The following is an 18,154-nucleotide window of genomic DNA, read 5'->3' on the forward strand; positions in this document are numbered from 1 at the left end:
AACAAATGACAAACATTATATGCATATGATATTACCGATGGCAAAGAAAGGAAGGCAGAAATTCATTCAGATAGTTAGACTGATAGCATCGTGAATTTAAATTGTAAAATATACATGTGATTTTGAAGATATGCTATCACCATTTTTATAGTGACAGACATTGACGAAATAGCATGTAGTGAGTATAAGTAGTCGCAGTTTTGGCGTAAAAACAAAACAGTTCATGATTTTTACAACATAGGGTATTGATAAAATCACTGTCATACACTTCAAATCTATTCACAGTTACATTTCAATTGTCCAAAAGTACATGTATCAGTAAAAATTCTGTGCAAAGAGGCTATGCTATGATCTTATCATATTACAGTCTGGATACAATATGTACACAAAGTAATAGAATCGATTATAGTGGACGGTGAGCTAGAAAAGTTAGCCATATTCCCCAGTGATTTTCTGGGGTTTCTTTTGGCATACCAATGCAGTGATTTATTCCACACAAAGTATGTTTGTATATATGCTTCTCAACCCAAGCAAACACTTTCATAATCAATGAATCGTATCAGTTATTTCAACCTGGTACATCTTTCTGTTTTACAGTTAGCCCTTATTCCAGATATGAAGAGATGACTTCCTGGAATTTTCCCAGCAGTGAACATGAACGGCTCCGTTTCCATGTTTTCAAACATTTCTGGGAGAAAGGATACTATCTGACAACTGGTGGAAAATTTGGCGGAGACTTCCTAATTTATCCAGGTAGCATAGTGAAACTATTTTCCTGTATTAATATGTTATTTTGCATGTTTACAACTTATTCTTCACCATGGAGTGATGTCAGTAGGTGAAATGCTAGTGAGCGAGGTGAATGAGAAATCAGACGATACAGAAGAGTGAATGAAACAGAAATTATGTGAAAAAAAGCAGAACTGAAAGTTATGTCATTGTGTATGTTGAAACTTTGAATATCGGTTTGGTTGTTGAAAATCCGAACTTCAATTATTAGTTTTGACTGCGCTGTAACACAAAAATGACATAAGAACCCCCAAGTACCGGGATGGCCAGCAGTCAAGAATATGATGGCATGTATTCAGTCAACCCACTGGTTTCAAATCCTTAATCTCATAGAATTTCCTGTTCAATGTGACTACGAAAGGAATGTGAAAAAAACAGTGTTTATTGACCAAACAACATGCTTTAGTGAAGAGGACTCTGTAGTTCCAGTTTTGCCTGAATTTGCAGCAAATGACAATCATTTTTCATTTGCGGAGCACAAGAGGACCTACTTGATGACGACCATATAACTTTACTCCAATCACAGAAGACTGTTATGAGGCTGATGTGTAAAATGTGCCAGGACAGTGGTAGAGAGGCTAAAATGTAGATTTCAATTCATCAGTAACAATTTATCTAGTGAGAGATTTTACCAGTTCATGAAAGAATTTTGCTCGCTGCCTCTGTAACTTTGCCGAAAAAATACAAGGAACAATATATTTATGTTCTCTTACATACATTGTATTTGATTTCAAAGCATGTTTAAAAAATGCGAAAAAGGAACTGGTAATGGAGCTTTAACTTATTAGTGCATCTCAACACTTAACATTTCAACCATTCAACCAGCTTTTGAAAGCATTTCATTCCCATTTCGCTCCATAAAAGTTTCAGAAAACAATGCCACTTAACTTAAAATGGATTGAAAAAAGTTGAAAGCATTAAATTTTATTATTTCAAAACAAAATACAAACACACAACAAGATGAACAAAATAAAGACAAACATAATAGTGGCATTAAAAATTGAAGTATAAGCACTTTGAGAAACAAAATATTTTACACATTTTTCAGTAGTGACCATTTTGTGTTATGAATTTCTACTTTGCTATTACTTTTGCAATACATTTCTCCACATCCAGTATTCCTTTCAACATTGTTCTAAATCTTGGAAATATAGGTGAACACTTTTTAATTTTCATGTATAGTTTGTATAATTGTTTCCTAATAATCAAGGTTTGGTTAGGGATGTTTAGAAAATCCTAGAATTATATGCTGTAGAGTTGGAAATTCTGTATTGCCTACAAGTTCTAAATACAGTAAGTACAAAAATAAAACATATGCTTTCATGTTTCAACTTCCTTGTGACAAAATCTGCAAAGTCAATCAGACATTTCTCAACTTTGGTAATTCAACATTTTCTGTGACCATGTATCTGATACACAGGAGCATATTCAGTTCATAGTGCATTTTGTGCGTGATTTATAGGCCCCGTGGACGCAGTCCGGTGGGAATTTATAGATTGGGTCCCGCCCGTCCGTCCGTCAGCAGCCGTTTCTCTGTCACCCCGAGCCGATTTTTTTCAAACTGTGTGCAAGGATAAAGAAAGTACTGTGGCGTACATATGCACGTCAATTTATTTCGTGATATGATCCAATATGGCCACCGGGCGGCCATTTTGTCGCGATTTTTTCGTGTTTTTGAATCATAACTATCCCTGAACCCATTTCATTCAATGTTGATACACAGATAACGTACTATGGCATATCTATGCACATCAATTTATTTCGCGATACCATCCAATATGACCACCAGTCGGCTATTTTTTTTGCGATTTTTTCATGTTTTTGAACCATAACTCAACTATCCCTGAACAGATTTTGTTCATACTTGGCACACAGACATTGTGTTGTAGTGTGCATGTGCATATCAATTAATGGTGCGAGCGGGGACTGTGTCATCAGCGATGACTTGTTGATCATGAATTTTGACACGTTCCATTCAAAGAAAAATGCATGAATGAAATTATCTCAGAATTTGTCATTATTCAAATTCATTCAGAGTATCTGGAGTTTAAAATTATACATATATGAGTCAACTAGTATGTACATTACTCTCTATTTGTTTCATTGGATAGTTTTCCTCATAGTTCCTTCAAGGAATGTGGACATAGTCAGTAAGAGTAGTGTTCAAATTCTGGCAGCAACAGTTTGAAGGAAATTTACAGGAAACAAAAGTCGGACAGACATGCTTTAAAATGATGTACACAGTCAGTACAAAGAAGACATGAAGGTATCACCACCAGTAGTGGAGTCAAGTGTTAATCTGTTGGTTCTTCTGAGAGCATTATTCAATGAATACCTTGACACAATCATTGTCTCCATCAACAACCAGTATTTTCATGATTTCCTCATCAGTTACAGTTATTCCTCTCGGCCAAGACAGTTGATCTTTGTCACAGTCTATTCGACACAGAAACTGTCCCCTGCTGTCAAATTTCTGGACTCTGTTGCTTGTATCACAAACATACAGGTTTCCATCTCTGTCCATTGCAATGCCGGTCGGATTCTGGAATTGTCCATCTTCCGTTCCTTCACGGCCGAATGAGTGTGAGAACTTGCAATCTGCATCAAATACCTGTACGCAATGGTTGTTATAGTCAGTCACATACGTGAAGTTCTGATGGTCAATTACTATGTCATATGGGCCACCAAAAGTTCCAAAAGATGTCATGTGTGTGCCATCCTGCGCATAGATGTGTATGCTAGATCCATATCTGTTTACCTTATCTGTACTTATTCCATTCCAGTTACTGACACAAACACTGCCATCCGTTGGACTGATGGTAATACCACACGGATAGCCTCCTCCATCTCCAAAACACCTGAGAACATTTCCATCTTGATCGCTGACTACTATCTGATTATTACCCCTGTCCGTCATAAAATACTCATTTGTACTGGATACGGCAATTCCCCACGGAATGAATCTTTCACTAAATTGGGTGAATTTCAGGATTTTTATGCAGTTTCCGTCGATATCTATTACTCGCACTTTGCCATTAAAGCGGTCAGTAATCACTAAATCTCCATCCATGTTCACAGCAATACATCTGAGACCATTGAATTGGCCTTCATCACCCCCTGTGCTTCCGATAGATTTGACCAGTCCACGCATAGCGTAAATTTCATATGGTGACCCCGGTAGTTGCAATTTTTGCTCACCAATTGTTATGGCAACTGAGTAAGTGCCCTCAATATGTCCATGTAGGACAACGCTATGAGTGCCATCCATGTTATCTGTCACTGGGATATCTTCTGTTACTCTGTCTGGTCTGGTCAGCTTAACCTTCACATCTTGGTTTAGGACAGTTTCGCCAAATCTGTCGTTTGTCACGATAGTCAGACCAACAGAACTACCCTTCATGATGTGTGTGGGGACATCACTCACTTTGCACTTAGACACGCACACGTCACATCTAACTTCACCCAGCTGTTCATGAAACCTGAAATCTTCATTGTGTGACAGTTTGACAGTGACCTCGTCATCTATGATCTCTGGCTTTGTTTCAAGGTGCATTAACTTTTGAAGATTCTCACTCACTTCTTTTCTAGTGTGCATCAGTTTGCATGAATTTGCACGGTCTATGATCGTCTCTAGATATGTACACGCATGGACGATGCTGTTGTATTTTGAATCCAGATCATCAACTTGGGTTTCTAGAAATTTCTGTCGCATTCTGTATTTTTCCCTCAATCTTTGCACCACGGAATCTGCATCTGTCTGAATTTTCTTCACCAGGGTCTTAACCATACTTTGCACCCTTTCCTCATTTTCAGCCTGCTTCTTTTTGTATTTTTCCAACATTTTGTTGGCCATGTCTTTACTTTTAACAGCCTCGACTGCCTTCATCTTTAAAGCAGCCACTGTATCGGATAAGAAGTCAGTGTATTCATCCACTGCACTGTGAAGATATCTGTGGCAGTGCTCTGGAGGTCGATGATCAATAATTGTACACTCCAAACAGATTGGAATCTCACAGCTATCACAGTAATAGTTGACCTCATTTCTTGGATGAACTTTGCAGCGTTCTGTTGTTCTCATCGTTGATGACTTGCCCAGTTTTGGATCCCTGTATTCCTCAACTGTATGCATTGTATGATAGCTGACTGCTTTCATTTTACTGTGTACTTTACTGCCACACTTCTCACAAAAATACTGTTCACAGTCGATGCAGAAATTCGATGCATCCCTTTTTTCACAAAACTCACACACAGGCTCTGTGTCAGTTTGCTCTTCCTTCTTCAATGGAACCACGTCAAACAGAGAATTTATGAACAAGTTATTTTGTAGTTTTGTCACGCCGCCATCGGGAAGTTCAAACTCGACACAACAAATGGGACAGGTCAGATTACCTTTCCTCTCAACCAAAGATTGCAAACACTGCTCACAAAATGTGTGCTGACATTCCAGTAGTTTAGGTGTCTTGTAGAGGTCAAGACAGATTGAACATGTCAAGAAATCCTGACCAATTCCTTCAAGAACTTCCTCAGGCTTTTTCTGTCGAGCAGCTGCCATATTGCATATCCTAGTGTGGAAAGAATTCTGAGAAAAGACCCCTTAGGGTATTAATTTTTTATGTGTGACGTATGGATATTTTGACTCAGTATTTTGGCAAGAGTACTAGTGACAGCTAATGATAATTTACAAGTTGTGTATGTCTAATCTTTGTTATTCTATGATTGTATAAGTGATAATAAGTTAAAGTGTAACTGATAAGACTCAAGGTTCTAAAATTGCCGTTTCATTACAGTAACCATGGATTATACAAGGTGTACTTTAACCTTTGAAGTGCTTATCATAGTTGAGGCATGGAATGTCTCCATCTGATAAAGTTATAAAATTGAAATATGCTCATAAGTGACAACTATTCTTTCTAATGAAGATTGTGCCGACCATTTGTGTGTTCACTGATTTCAAGGACCAGCTCTCGTCCACGATTTCCTTAGTATCAAAAGTTTCTTTTACACCTTGATATGGTGTAGATAGATGTTAAGCACTTCAAAACTTCAGAACACAGAGGGTCGTGATACTTATACCTTCAAGCTACCACTGTAACATCTGCATGACCTTACACTGATTTTCAGGTTGTACAAGTCCGCTGTCTGACCCAACCCACTTTCACAGCCATTTTAACTGAATTTTGTACTGAATTGCAAAGGTGACTTTGTATTTTCAAACAAAAACATGTAGTTAACTCACACCAACATGCTGTGCATTCCATAGTGCATCCAGCAAAAAATGCCAGGATGTAAGGCCATGTAGGGATCTTGAGAATAGTCTTTGCTGAGGATGAGACCTCAGATGTTTGTGGGGCGAAAATTTAAATCACTAAAGTGGTTAAATATGCTAAAAAAATGTAAGGGAGAGCATATGCTGGGGCAGAATGTTTTATTTCTGTATCAATATTACAATATTAAGTACAGACGCTTTCACAACCATGCTTTTATTTTGTTAGTTTTATAGTACTCTCTATTGTTTCAAGAATTTTTAATTTGTTTGTGTGATTTTCAAGCATTTTCTTTCATAATCAGTACACTGCACACCACTGGCACACTATTAGTAGTTCATAGAGTACTGGTACACATAACCTACAAACTTTAAAGTTGTATGTTGACATATAGATGCATCCATCAACAGTAGAGGCCAGGGTCCCCCTCTACTGTCTGTGATACACCTATATTTTTTAAATTCTCAGCAATACAGACAGAGAAGGGTACAGCTTGCCTGTCAGGGTAATACCCTACTTTTGAAAGTATTGATAAATGTTCTGTTTGATATTCTATCTTACAGGTGACCCGTTTCTGTTCCATTCATATTACGTAGCAGTTTGTCTGCCATTCGCAAAGAAGCTCAGTGCGTTGGATGTGGTGGCGTACGGCAGACTGGCTTCCAACGTCAAGAAAACTGTCTTGCTCTGCTCACTCAATGAAAACGATGAAGTCGTGCACACATCAGTGCAGTGGACCGGTATCAACTGACCCCATGTACAGATATGTGTATAAGGTCCATGATCCACTCTAGTGTGCCCAGAGATACCACAACACACAACAGTGCAGCTGATTTTGGATCAATTGTGATTAAGTTACAGAAATATGACATCATAGTGGACTGTTCCATTGCCTGCCAGGTGTGTCAGAGTGAATCAGTTGACTTTCTCCAATATGTATGTGTAAGAACAATGGATTGCACGTGAAATACAGGGAAGTACAGTGGATGGTCCATAATACAGAGGGACGTACTGTGGATTGTCCATAACACAGAGTGAAGTACAGACAATGGTCCATAATACAAAGGGACGTACTGAGGATTGTCCATATTACAGAGGATATAACAGAGGATGGTCTATAATACACAGGGACATACTGAGGCTTTTCCACAATACAGAGTGAAGTACAGAGGATGGTTCATAATATACAGGGGAGTACAGACAATGGTCTGAAACACGCAAAGGAATACAACAGATAATCTGTAGTAAGCAGAGAAATATGTTGACAGTCAAGAATACATAGGACAGTACAGTGGATAAACAAAATTATATCGAACTGTCTATAGTACACAGGGAAGTACAGGGAGAGTCTGTTATAAACAGAGAATAATGTCAGACTGTCTGTAGTGCACAGGTATCTGAAGTACAGCAGCAGTCATGAATACAGAAAAGAAGGAGGGTCTATAATACATAAGGAAATAAAATTGGACAGTTTGTATTACAGAGGGTAGTCAGAGTGCACAGAATATTATACAGACACAAAAGTCACTGCAGAGTCAATCAACAAAGGTCACAGACTGCCACTGATGCACATCAGCAAAAGTGACATGTTATAGTATCAGTTGAGGATTTTGCTGAACATATTGACAATGACCTCAGGACTCCAGTGAGCGTGTACCATTTGGTGATGCTAAATTTGAACAAATTGACTGAAGCCCAACATGATTAATGTAGCTGAGTGATACTTGACGGTACAAAATATCTCATCTGATTTCCTCTACTGCCCTGCTCTTCCACTTGCATTGTAGAATTCAATGACAAATCATGCCACATGACAAAGCAGAGTGTACATCTGCGCAGTTTCAGTAAATATGAATTTTAATGAATACAGCAGGTACCATGACATGTATTCCAAAAAAGTACCTATATTGAAACACAACTCGAGCATTTATCACCTTAGGGCATCTACAAAAATAACAAAGCTGTATGATGTCCTCCATGGGAATACCAGCATTTATATTTTCATGGATCATTTTTAGGAGACTGTAGTTGACCCAGCAAGAATTATCTGTCATACAGAGTATGCAAAAGAACATATGGACTGTTGTCGCTAGGTGACTGGGTCCTGTTCTTTGTTAGTTCAAATCCAAATCGAGAATTTGCTCGATTATTTGAAAAACACCAGAATTATGACAAACAACAAACATATTAAGACAGGGATTTTCCTCTAATATCCACAGCTTGTCAAGCTGTAATAGGATTAACCCTTTTAGCACTGTAATTTTTCTGAAAAAAAATATCAGGGCAACATTTTACCAATTTTTATGAATTTTTCTATAAGTTTGTCCATGTTTTTGGACCAAATGGACATAAATTTTCATGGCCTATACTTTTTGACCAAAATTTTGGGAAAAGTTAGAAAAAAATTGTGTAGATCTGAAAGAAATTGTAGGCGTTATATTTTATAAAGGCAACAAATATCAACTTTGGCACTCAAAGGATTAAGTCTGTCATGTTGGTTGTGTATTCATACATGGATGTCCCACAGCTCTTCAGAAATGTACATAGTTATAGTATGATATTTTCTAGCACTTTGTACCACATGTGAGGGCTTCAAAATTGTTCTAAGGTCAGAAAGGCAAAAAAATTTGCTCAGATTCACATGCCAAAACAATATACAGTGAAACTTTTGTCATATTTCATAAATTATAAATATTCCTTGAAATGTTATAATATTGACTGCCAGTTGAGTGTAAGCAACTGCCATGAGATAGAAACAAAATGTACTCTCAAACAAATTAATTTTGAGACGATGTCACCTTCAATGAAAAAACAAGAACAATGTCTCTGAGCATAAAAGGTGCAGCACGTCACCGTGAATGAAACAACGAGAACAATGTCTCTGAGCATAAAGGTGCAGCACGTCACGGTGAATGAAACAACAAGAACAATGTCTCTGAGCATAAAAGGTGCAGCACGTCACCATGAATGACACAACAAGTACAATGTCTCTGAGCATAAAAGGTGCAGCACACCTGAAGATGACAGGACTCAATCTTCATTATGAAAGCAATCAGGTGTTCTTAGGGGGCCCTCCCACAGCTGTTTGAAGTAACTGGACCTCGTAGAACTATGTCGATTTGCAAAATTCTTCAGTATGGGCATAGCATTCTTCAGTCATGCCAAAAGTGTAATGAAGAAATATTTGCAACTAATTTGTAAAAGTACTGAAGAAAGATTCCAAAGTCAGCAAACATAAACTAATCAATAGGACCATTTCTTTGTTCTACTTGGCCCAAGTACACAGTGTAAAAGATGTTTGCATGGTGCATAACAATATACATCTATCATTATAGTGTTTTGTTAAATCATGTAGATACATGTGTACACATAATACCGGTACAATGCAAGGACAATGAAGACACCATACAGCTGTAAGGAACAGTATGGAAATTGCCTTTCCTGGTCAGTGTAAACTGTGAAGGGTCAAATTATTTTCCACATACTGATTGCAGATGTACTGTATACTCATAAATATCATGCCTGTCATATGTTTGAATTTGTTGAATTTCAAATGCACTTGTTAGCTTTACTTGAACTGATCGGCTTGGGCAAAATATTGTATACCATCCACTTTTCTAATCAGGATGCGGTTTTGGTCGATAAACTGTCTTTATAGTTCAGCATTATTCATTTTATATGAACAGCTTGTATGTTTTCTCCCAATCGAACTGCACTTACGGCATCCGATGTTTTATCAATTTCGGTGTCAAGAGCAAGAAAAGAATAGATCATTTCATGTATGTACCCCATATGTTGCTGACACAAGCTGTTGAAAAGATATATCACAGTATAATTGTATTACTGTATTTTTTATTTAAACATTTCCATATGCTTTGATGTTCCATTGTCTAATAACATGCGGACTTTGAATAGAATTCACTGCGATGTACAGGGCAAATAGATACATTGGCCTTTGTGTCCTTGATGCACTTGACCCAGAGGAGTAAGTTTACATTCTATTTTTAGCAATATGCAAATCACGTCATCATTCACATGAACATGTCAAAATTGTTTTTTACGTGATACTTGATGAATATTCAACCATAAGGCTAAAATTTTTCTGTTTCCCATAACATATCTCCAGAAAAAAGAGTAGGTCTGTTGGTTGGGAACTTGATTATTTTGAATAGGGTACCTATGAAAAAAACAGCAAAAATTGGCAAAACTGTTCATGACTTTTCAAAGTGCCCAAAAATTAGGGTCTTTTGGGTTTTAAAAAGACTAGGTCAAGTTACCCAAAACACTTGTATTTTTTTTAGCCGAAATTATTGTTTTATGTCAAAAGTACCATCCTCGGGACTGCAAAGATTGATTAGCCTGGAGTAGTAAAGTCTGCTGGACCTGTGTTTGTCATCTTATTCTCAAATAAAAGTAGATATTTTTGATGTGACACCATGGTGGTGTAAGGGTTAATGGACAACATAGCACCGAGACATAACATATAGCCACTGAAATAGTTCAGTAACAAAACACATGGGACAAGTAAGGGTTTTTTGACATAATATTTATAACTGTAATTTCTCGTTTACATCACAATGATCATCGAGGATTGATGTCACTAAACATCACTCAGTAACAAATAGCCATGGCAATGTTTGTGCTGCATTTACATGTCGAGATCACAGTATTAGCTTTTCTCAGTCAACTGAGATATCACCACATTGTAGTAAAACACCTAGAAACCTTTTTATTCCTCAGATTTGTTCATCTTTCAGTCTGATAACTAAAATATAATGTAGGTTAATTTAGGCCACACCAGAAATAGCCTCATTTTAGCTTTTTTCAGACTTTCTATCAAATCATTTTTTTAAACTTCCAAATTGAAGTTACATTGTGTAAATTACACTGCTTGAGGCCATCACTGAAGTTGCATGTGATTTTCAGGTAATTCTTAGTGCGGTGTTGTTCATTAACCCTTCCACCACCATGGTTTGACCCAAACCTATTGTTATCAATGGCAAGTTTGGACTTGCTTACAAGGAATTTGGGGTGAACAGGCCTAAAATAAGCCACAATTGCATGCAAACAAATTTTAGGAGGATACAGTGATACAAGCTGTAGGTCTGAAGTCTCAAAAATGAAAGATTTTATTTTTGATCATGAAAAAGTTAAACTTGATGACGTGCCACACATCTGACCATTTGAACAGCCGACTGAAACACAAAGTGAAAAATTCCATCCCAACTATAGAGGGCTCCCTTGATTGCTGCTTGAAGCCATTTACCACCAGATTTTGTTACATCACCATTGTTTTCAATAGGGTGGATTGACAGAGAAGGGCGTGAAAAGGTATAGCACACAAAAGGTCATAAAGCAGAATAAAGCTGTTTAAATTGAGCATTGTGAAACATTGTTGCATTGGTGCCATCTCTGTTGCCACATCCAATCAGGTTAAAGATACAATCAACACAATCAGTATGATCACAAATTCAGTGTCAGACAGGCCGACCTCATCACAGATTGGTCCATACCAGAACACAATAGTGCGCAATGGCTAACTACAAGGTCAATTTATGACAGTTCAAACAAATTATATGGAGGAACAATGTGTACCTTTGTAGGATCGGTGATGCACTGTTTTGCTTGCTCTTCTACATGATCAAATTCAAGGTTCCACCCAATGCCAAACTATTGTTTTTAATCCCCACACTGCTAAACTCACAACTGCCAAATCTATTATCACACATGCAACCTTTCAGAGCAATGTACCACTACCAGGTTTAGATATGAAAGTTTTAATACAGCCGTACATTTTGAATGTGTAATATGATGATATACAAAAGCGATGTAAAAAACACCACAGAAAATGATTTGCATTGTAAAAACATTTAAGTACATAATTGAGTACATTATGTACACTGAAGGTCTCCAAGGAGTGATTCAGATGTTACATTAAGTTCATATAAAAATATCAAAGGATTATAAAAGTATCAAAACAAGAGCACTTCTAGACAAGAGGACAGCACAAGTAGAAAAATGTAAAAAACATTGAATATAAGTCACTACAGTGAATATCAAAGATTTAGATATAGATTCTTAGAAAAGTCTAAAAATGTAAGCTATTTACAATGAAGAAATTGCATTTGGTTTCTCCAGCACTTATTGAGATGTGTACACTCTGGCATAGCACCATTTGATACGAATAGTTCTAGTAATTAAACATTGTCCATTGATGAAAAGGAAATTGAACCTGTTTGCCGTTCCCTATGCAGGTCCCAGTTTGATACAAAATTGCCACAGGTAGTGTTTCAAGCACACTTTCACTTGTCCTGCTTATTTCAACATCACAAAGGCAGTCTGACAGGTGATATATGAAATCCATTGATTCATCTCAATATTCTCTGAACACATTTAATCTGACAAGTTCAGTAGATACGCCAATTATCACAAAAAGATTTGAGTCCAGTTTATAGAAATATGTACATCAATCATCAAGAAATATCCTCCAAGATTTGAGGAATGTGTAAACATTCAGTGCAAAATAGTTTAAAGTTTATTTGATGTTGTAGACTTTGCAATTACCGGAAACATTGCAAACTTTGTTCCTAGAAAAATACAAATTTTATTTCATCAAATATATTCATAGCTTTGCGTCTGAAGACTTAAAATCTGTCAGTAAGCCTGCTCACCTTTTTCATATAGTGAAAAGTTTGCTTTCTTTAAGTACAGCAGAAAAAGATTTCAAGATCAAGCAGTCAATTTCCTAGTAAAAATTATTCATTATTAGTACTGTTAATTTCCAAACTTTTCTCAAAGCTTTCACCCCCAGACTGCAGTCTGATCCCATAGTTTACAATGCTGAAGTTGGACCCATGTACATGGAAAACTGGGATGAAGACATTTTGTCTGTTCACCCTGTACAGTCACATCAAAAGAACCAAGGTGTGCCTTGCATGTAATCAAGATGTCTCAAAATTTGAGATGCTTTTTCAATGTTTCTGATGGAATTCACAACTCAGATCAAACTCATGACATAAATATATAAAGTGTGAAACAGAAGAGATGTTGGAATGCAGCAAAATTCAGAGACTGTTTAACTTTTCAGTTTCAAACTTTGGGTCCACGCAAGGTGTCATTGGACCAATCCATGAGAATAATGAGGGTGAAAGGTCTACCAGTTTCTGTCTTAACTTCATATAGTGTCAATCTTATCTCCCTGTCCATGAAAAGACGCACTTTTGAACAGTTGGCATTATCAAATGCCTACTGTTAGCTTGGTAAGGGAGTTAAAAAAGACTGTTGTCTGATGTTATAGTTTCACGTGTTACTTCTTTCTCCCCATGATATGGTACAGACCCATTGTCCGTGATGGCATGGTCAGACAAGCACACGACAATGGGGATAAAAGGGTTGGAGTTGCATGGATACCATGACAATCTATGCTCAAAGCCTGCGCAGGTTCTTCTTGCTCTTTGAACTTCCAACTTTGACCTGCAACTTCTTTGGCGGTTTCTCCTTCAGAACCGGACATTTCTTGGCGTTGTGTGCTGCACAGTGACATTTAGTGCAGAAAATGTAGTCACAGTGTTGCCAAGTGCAGTGAGCTCTCTCCTCGGCCTGTACAACCCTGGCTGGAGAACTGCAACGTGGACACTTGTTGAGGAATTCATGATTAAGTAGTGATTTTACAACCTGAAAAAAAAAGAAAATTTTTAAGATCTAAGTGTCAATATATGATACAGGAAGAAGTTTCCGAAGAGGTTACCACCATGACTAGACTTCTCCTCAGGGTTTCAGAGTTGGGCCCTCCTGTTTTTTTCTGGCAATATATTTATGTTAATAACCATAGAAATTAATATAATTTAAGAACAAACAATGCAAATTATGTTTTGTTACATAAATTGGTTTTGCCTGTTTTCCAAGCTTGATAGATCACTGATGACCAACTTGTATTTCATCAAAAGTAATTGCCATTAGCAATGAACTTTCAAATCAAACGGACTTCTACAAATATCTGATTTCACACATCATCATTTCAAAACTTCATCATAGTACTGTCAATTCTGTTTTGAAATTTAATTCATGGTAGGATACAAAAGACATGTGTAACAAAATTGTGCAAGTCACCAATGTTTGTTTGTCAATCTCTGAACGCTGAAATGATTCCTATAAGCACCGGCAAATAATGTAAACAATTCAAAATTCTTCCTGATCAAAAACCTTAAAAGCTTTTCCCCATGACAATTACCCAAACATCTAACTCACCTTGGAGTTTTTTTCAAAGTTTGTCAGCGTTGGTGTGTAATGTGATGTGGACGGAGTTGCCATAGTTTGTACTGTTCCAAGAGGCCCTCTATCACTTGGTGTCATCAACCTGGTGGATGTGGACTTTTTGTGAGGATTCTCCTGTGAAGGAAGCAATTTAGAAAGTTACGAGCGATCATATCTTGAACCATCATATAGCTGGATTCTCTTTACACACAACAGTCATTTTACATGGGCAAACTGACTGGCTATTCACTGGATTAGCCAACTTTTTCCCCTGTAATGGTTTAGAGCTCTACATACTAAAGCCCCACTAGCTATATCTTTCAGCATTATTTTCATGATTTACTTTCAAGTTAAAATAAGTTTGTGAGAATTTACTAATTTAGATGTGTGTATTATGTGTGTGTTAACTACCAGTTTGGACTGTATATGCAATTTTGAATAAGATAAAGATTACACTGTGATTGAATGTTTGCCCAAACATTAAATTGCAGCACCATGCTGAAAAGCAAAAACTGTGCATAATATGCAATATCTGCACTGAAATCTTCACATAAACTGCATAGGGGTGAACATTTTCAACTGTAACATATTATGTTCTGTTTCCTTTGTATATTACCAATTTTTGAAAATGGTGGGAAATCAAAATGACTTAAAATTTGAAATTACTTGTCAAATGTTTCACAAACGAATGGTTGCCTAACGCGGTAAAAGCCCATATCCCTTCAGCAGGTAGAATTCAGAGAAAACCAGGAGAGAATAGGAAGATATTTTGAGGTCAACAAATTTCAAGAGTTACATGTACAGCTAGTGGGGCTTTAAAGTCTCATACCAGTAATATAGCGCCATCACTCAGGGTATATAACAAGAAGTGCAAACATTAATCTGATTCTGATTCCAATGCCGACATCTATGCTGCACCTGGGGAGCTTGACAACTTTGTAATCCTCAGTTAAAAACTGTAGTAAGTGAGTCATACTTAAAAGTTTTTGTTTGGCACCAAAAGATCAGATGATCTTGGACTTACTTTTGATTGGAAATGGTTGTCAAGTTCAACTTGTTTCTTGTGTCGCCTCCAACTAGCTGGATCTGATCTACAGGCATTTTGCCATGTACTGCTGACACTGCACACTCTGAAATGGGACAAAATTTCATGGATTTATATCACATTGACTAAAGTAACAGAAAGTTAAAATGATATTCATTTATAAACAGATTCTACCTTGAATTGGCTGAAAGTACCGACATTTTGGGAATAGTTTTTTTCTATAAAATAAATCTTATGAAAGCAATTTGATCAGAAAAAAAATCTTCACAAGGAAACAAAATAACATTGCATGACACAACAATTCCTATTTGAAATTCAATTATAACATAAAATCATGTAAATGAAGAAGCCACAAGCACATTCTACAGCGATGTTAATTGTCATGTAAATCTGTCAACTAATTTGCATAATTGTCTTGTAATGCATGTTAGGTCTCTGGCTCAATATAAAGCCCATTGTTTCCCACAACCTGGAAAAACAGAGGGGGGGGGGGGGTAATTTACACATTAATTAACAAGTTGCATATTCTGTTGTTGTGAAAATGTACTCTCTTACACAGTTGTTAAACTTTGAGTAGATTGCTCCAAAATAGAGGGATGGGCCCATCCCTACAAAATCACCTTAATGGAGAACCCTGTATAGCATTTAATAGCAGGTTAGATTCGGACGTAATTATCCTTAGAATTCAATCTTATGATTTAGAGCACTGCTTTGGTGTTAGAAACCGTCAATCATAGAAGCTGATGCATGAGAAATGGAGGGGGAGGGGTTTCCAGAGATGTTTGTCATATCTTATGCAGTTCATTTTTTTTCTTCCTCTCTTTTGTTTAACGGAAAAGTAATTGAATTATGCCAGTAAATGACAATAACTATTGGTACATCTGAACTGGAAAATTTGCAATAATCTGAGAAAATATTGGCGTTCATCCATAAAGGAAATCTGCAAATACTTGAATTAACTTAGACAGTTATCGTACAGGAAAACAAATATGCTAATTGTTCCAATGTGATACATTCTATATCATTAATATGCATAACCATCCCTTTAACCTGTGCAATTTTTGTAAGAAAACAGTACATACACCGTTTGTTACTTTTGTTTGTAAACAAATATATTTCATAATTTTTGAAAAATTGTAAAAATTCTTTCAAGAAATTCAGATAAATTTGTAACATTTGCTTTGAAAACAAAACTTATGTAAGTCATTTCTCAAAAATTGGAAATTCTTTCAATAATTTCTGTTTTGAACTCATCTGAAATTTCAAAGCTTACCTATAAAGGTCTTCAGCATTAAGATGTTGAAATATTAGATATTGAAGGTTATACTCCATCAGTTCACCAATGATATCCACATAACGTAGTCCCATCTTCAGACCAATCGTTCTGTCCATATTTTGGTTTAATCCTGTGAGGTATTCATCCAAAGAAAGCTTTTTCGTAGTTTGACGGAATTTCGTGCTTCTTGAATGCACCTCCGGTGAGGCGCCCAAGTGTTTCCTTCTATCCAGAACTTCCTCATCAAAAACAGTACATTTATCATCTCCCGTTTGATTGAGACTGGAATATTTCTTTGTGTCGTTTGTCTGTCCTGACATAACATCTTTCTCATTTTTTCTTGTCTGGTAATCTTCTTGTTTTTTATGATTCTCATTAATAAAAATTGGATTTGAGTCCTCTTTGCATTTTGCACCTTCAAATTTGATGTCTTGTTTTTTATTTCCTCTGAGATCTTCTGCTGTAGTTGCAGAGGTGTCTTTCCTATGCGCTGTATCATTCTTTGTTTCCTTGGAGACAGCTTTATCCAAGTCCTCATCAGGCAAAGCAAATTTTGGGATGTCGGTGCTCCTCCTAGCTTGCTTTACAATCGTCCATGGTGTTGTTTGTTCCTGGCTAGGTGTTGGTTGGTAGGGTTCTTTGAGGGGCGCCACTCCAAGGGGTGAAATGGGGCGAGGTATGTCTCTGTCTGGAACTTTATCCGCGTCTGGGGTGTCATCCGGTGTTAAAAAGACAGAGCTTTCGATTCCCGGAAGGGTACTAATGTCAGGACCAACTTTAACTCTTGCGAACTGGTCTACAACCGGCTGCACATCAAAGTCGTCACAAATTCGACGGGCTTTCGAGTGGGGGGTCCTCGTCGATGGTGGTTTCATCACACTCGGCGGGGAGTTGTTCGGAACGCGGGATCTCTTCTTTGTTGACACGTCCTCGGAATCGATAGAGTCATAATCGATTCCGCAACATTGATGACCAAACGGTATTTGGCTATCACTGGTAACCGAACCGGACATAATTTAAAAGCTTGCAATACAAATCAGATTTCTGTTTCGTTCTAAAGATGGCGTGAGACTTTTTTCAGATCGACACGGCCGTCGTTTCTTTCACAGCGATGTACATTTTGGCAGTTCTCGATGCCAAGCTACCAAGGGCTTCATTTAAATTTCTGAAAATCGCTGATCGACAGTTTGTATAATCACCAAAGTTATTTCAGGTATATCTTAAATGCTGTAGAATATTCATAAAAAGTATACCTCTTCTCCTGTTTCGCGATGTCGTGACTGAATCGCTTTTCGGAGTAATTTTAGAGCGATCGCTGTGCAGGCTTGGTATGCGAGTCGGTGTTTCAAATTTGCCGGTTAGAAAGACGATTGACCAATCAGCTTTAGCGGGTGTTGTTGAAAATGAAGTACCCGGATGACAATTGTGCCCCTCAAAGTTCGCCATGTCTGAATGTGAAGGCAATCATTTACATACCGCCAGTCTTTGTAATATTTATCCATTGTACCTTTCTTTGTCGCCATCAGC

General features: G+C 37.2%; 2 protein-coding genes across 3 annotated transcripts in view; one reads left to right on the top strand and one right to left on the bottom strand.

Annotated features, from left to right (window-relative positions):
• Positions 1–9,997, top strand: part of LOC139115616 (tRNA-splicing endonuclease subunit Sen34-like) — a 34,129-nt gene extending 24,132 nt beyond the window's left edge. Inside the window, exons 5-6 of the mRNA XM_070677877.1 lie at positions 598–753; positions 6,617–9,997. Coding sequence (XP_070533978.1) covers positions 598–753; positions 6,617–6,804 — 344 coding nt within the window. The 3' untranslated portion in view covers positions 6,805–9,997. The remainder of the gene's footprint in view (positions 1–597; positions 754–6,616) is intronic.
• Positions 9,998–11,814: 1,817 nt separating this feature from the next.
• LOC139115618 (F-box only protein 5-B-like) lies at positions 11,815–17,987 on the bottom strand. 2 transcript variants are annotated; one of them, XM_070677878.1, is made up of 4 exons: positions 16,625–17,987; positions 15,331–15,436; positions 14,301–14,441; positions 11,815–13,727 (listed from the first exon to the last, which is right to left on the bottom strand). In XM_070677878.1, exons 1-4 carry the CDS (start codon positions 17,638–17,640, stop codon positions 13,479–13,481), a joined length of 1,512 nt encoding a protein of 503 aa, XP_070533979.1. In that variant the 5' UTR covers positions 17,641–17,987; the 3' UTR covers positions 11,815–13,478. The 2 variants fall into 2 exon arrangements, with proteins under 2 accessions (XP_070533979.1, XP_070533980.1); XM_070677879.1 differs by lacking the exon at positions 14,301–14,441 and having other exon boundaries at positions 13,310–13,727; positions 16,625–17,810.
• Between the last annotated feature and the right edge of the window lie 167 nt (positions 17,988–18,154).

This window comes from Ptychodera flava, chromosome 17 (genome assembly GCF_041260155.1).
Source record: "Ptychodera flava strain L36383 chromosome 17, AS_Pfla_20210202, whole genome shotgun sequence".
Classification (NCBI taxonomy): Eukaryota; Metazoa; Hemichordata; class Enteropneusta; family Ptychoderidae; genus Ptychodera; species Ptychodera flava.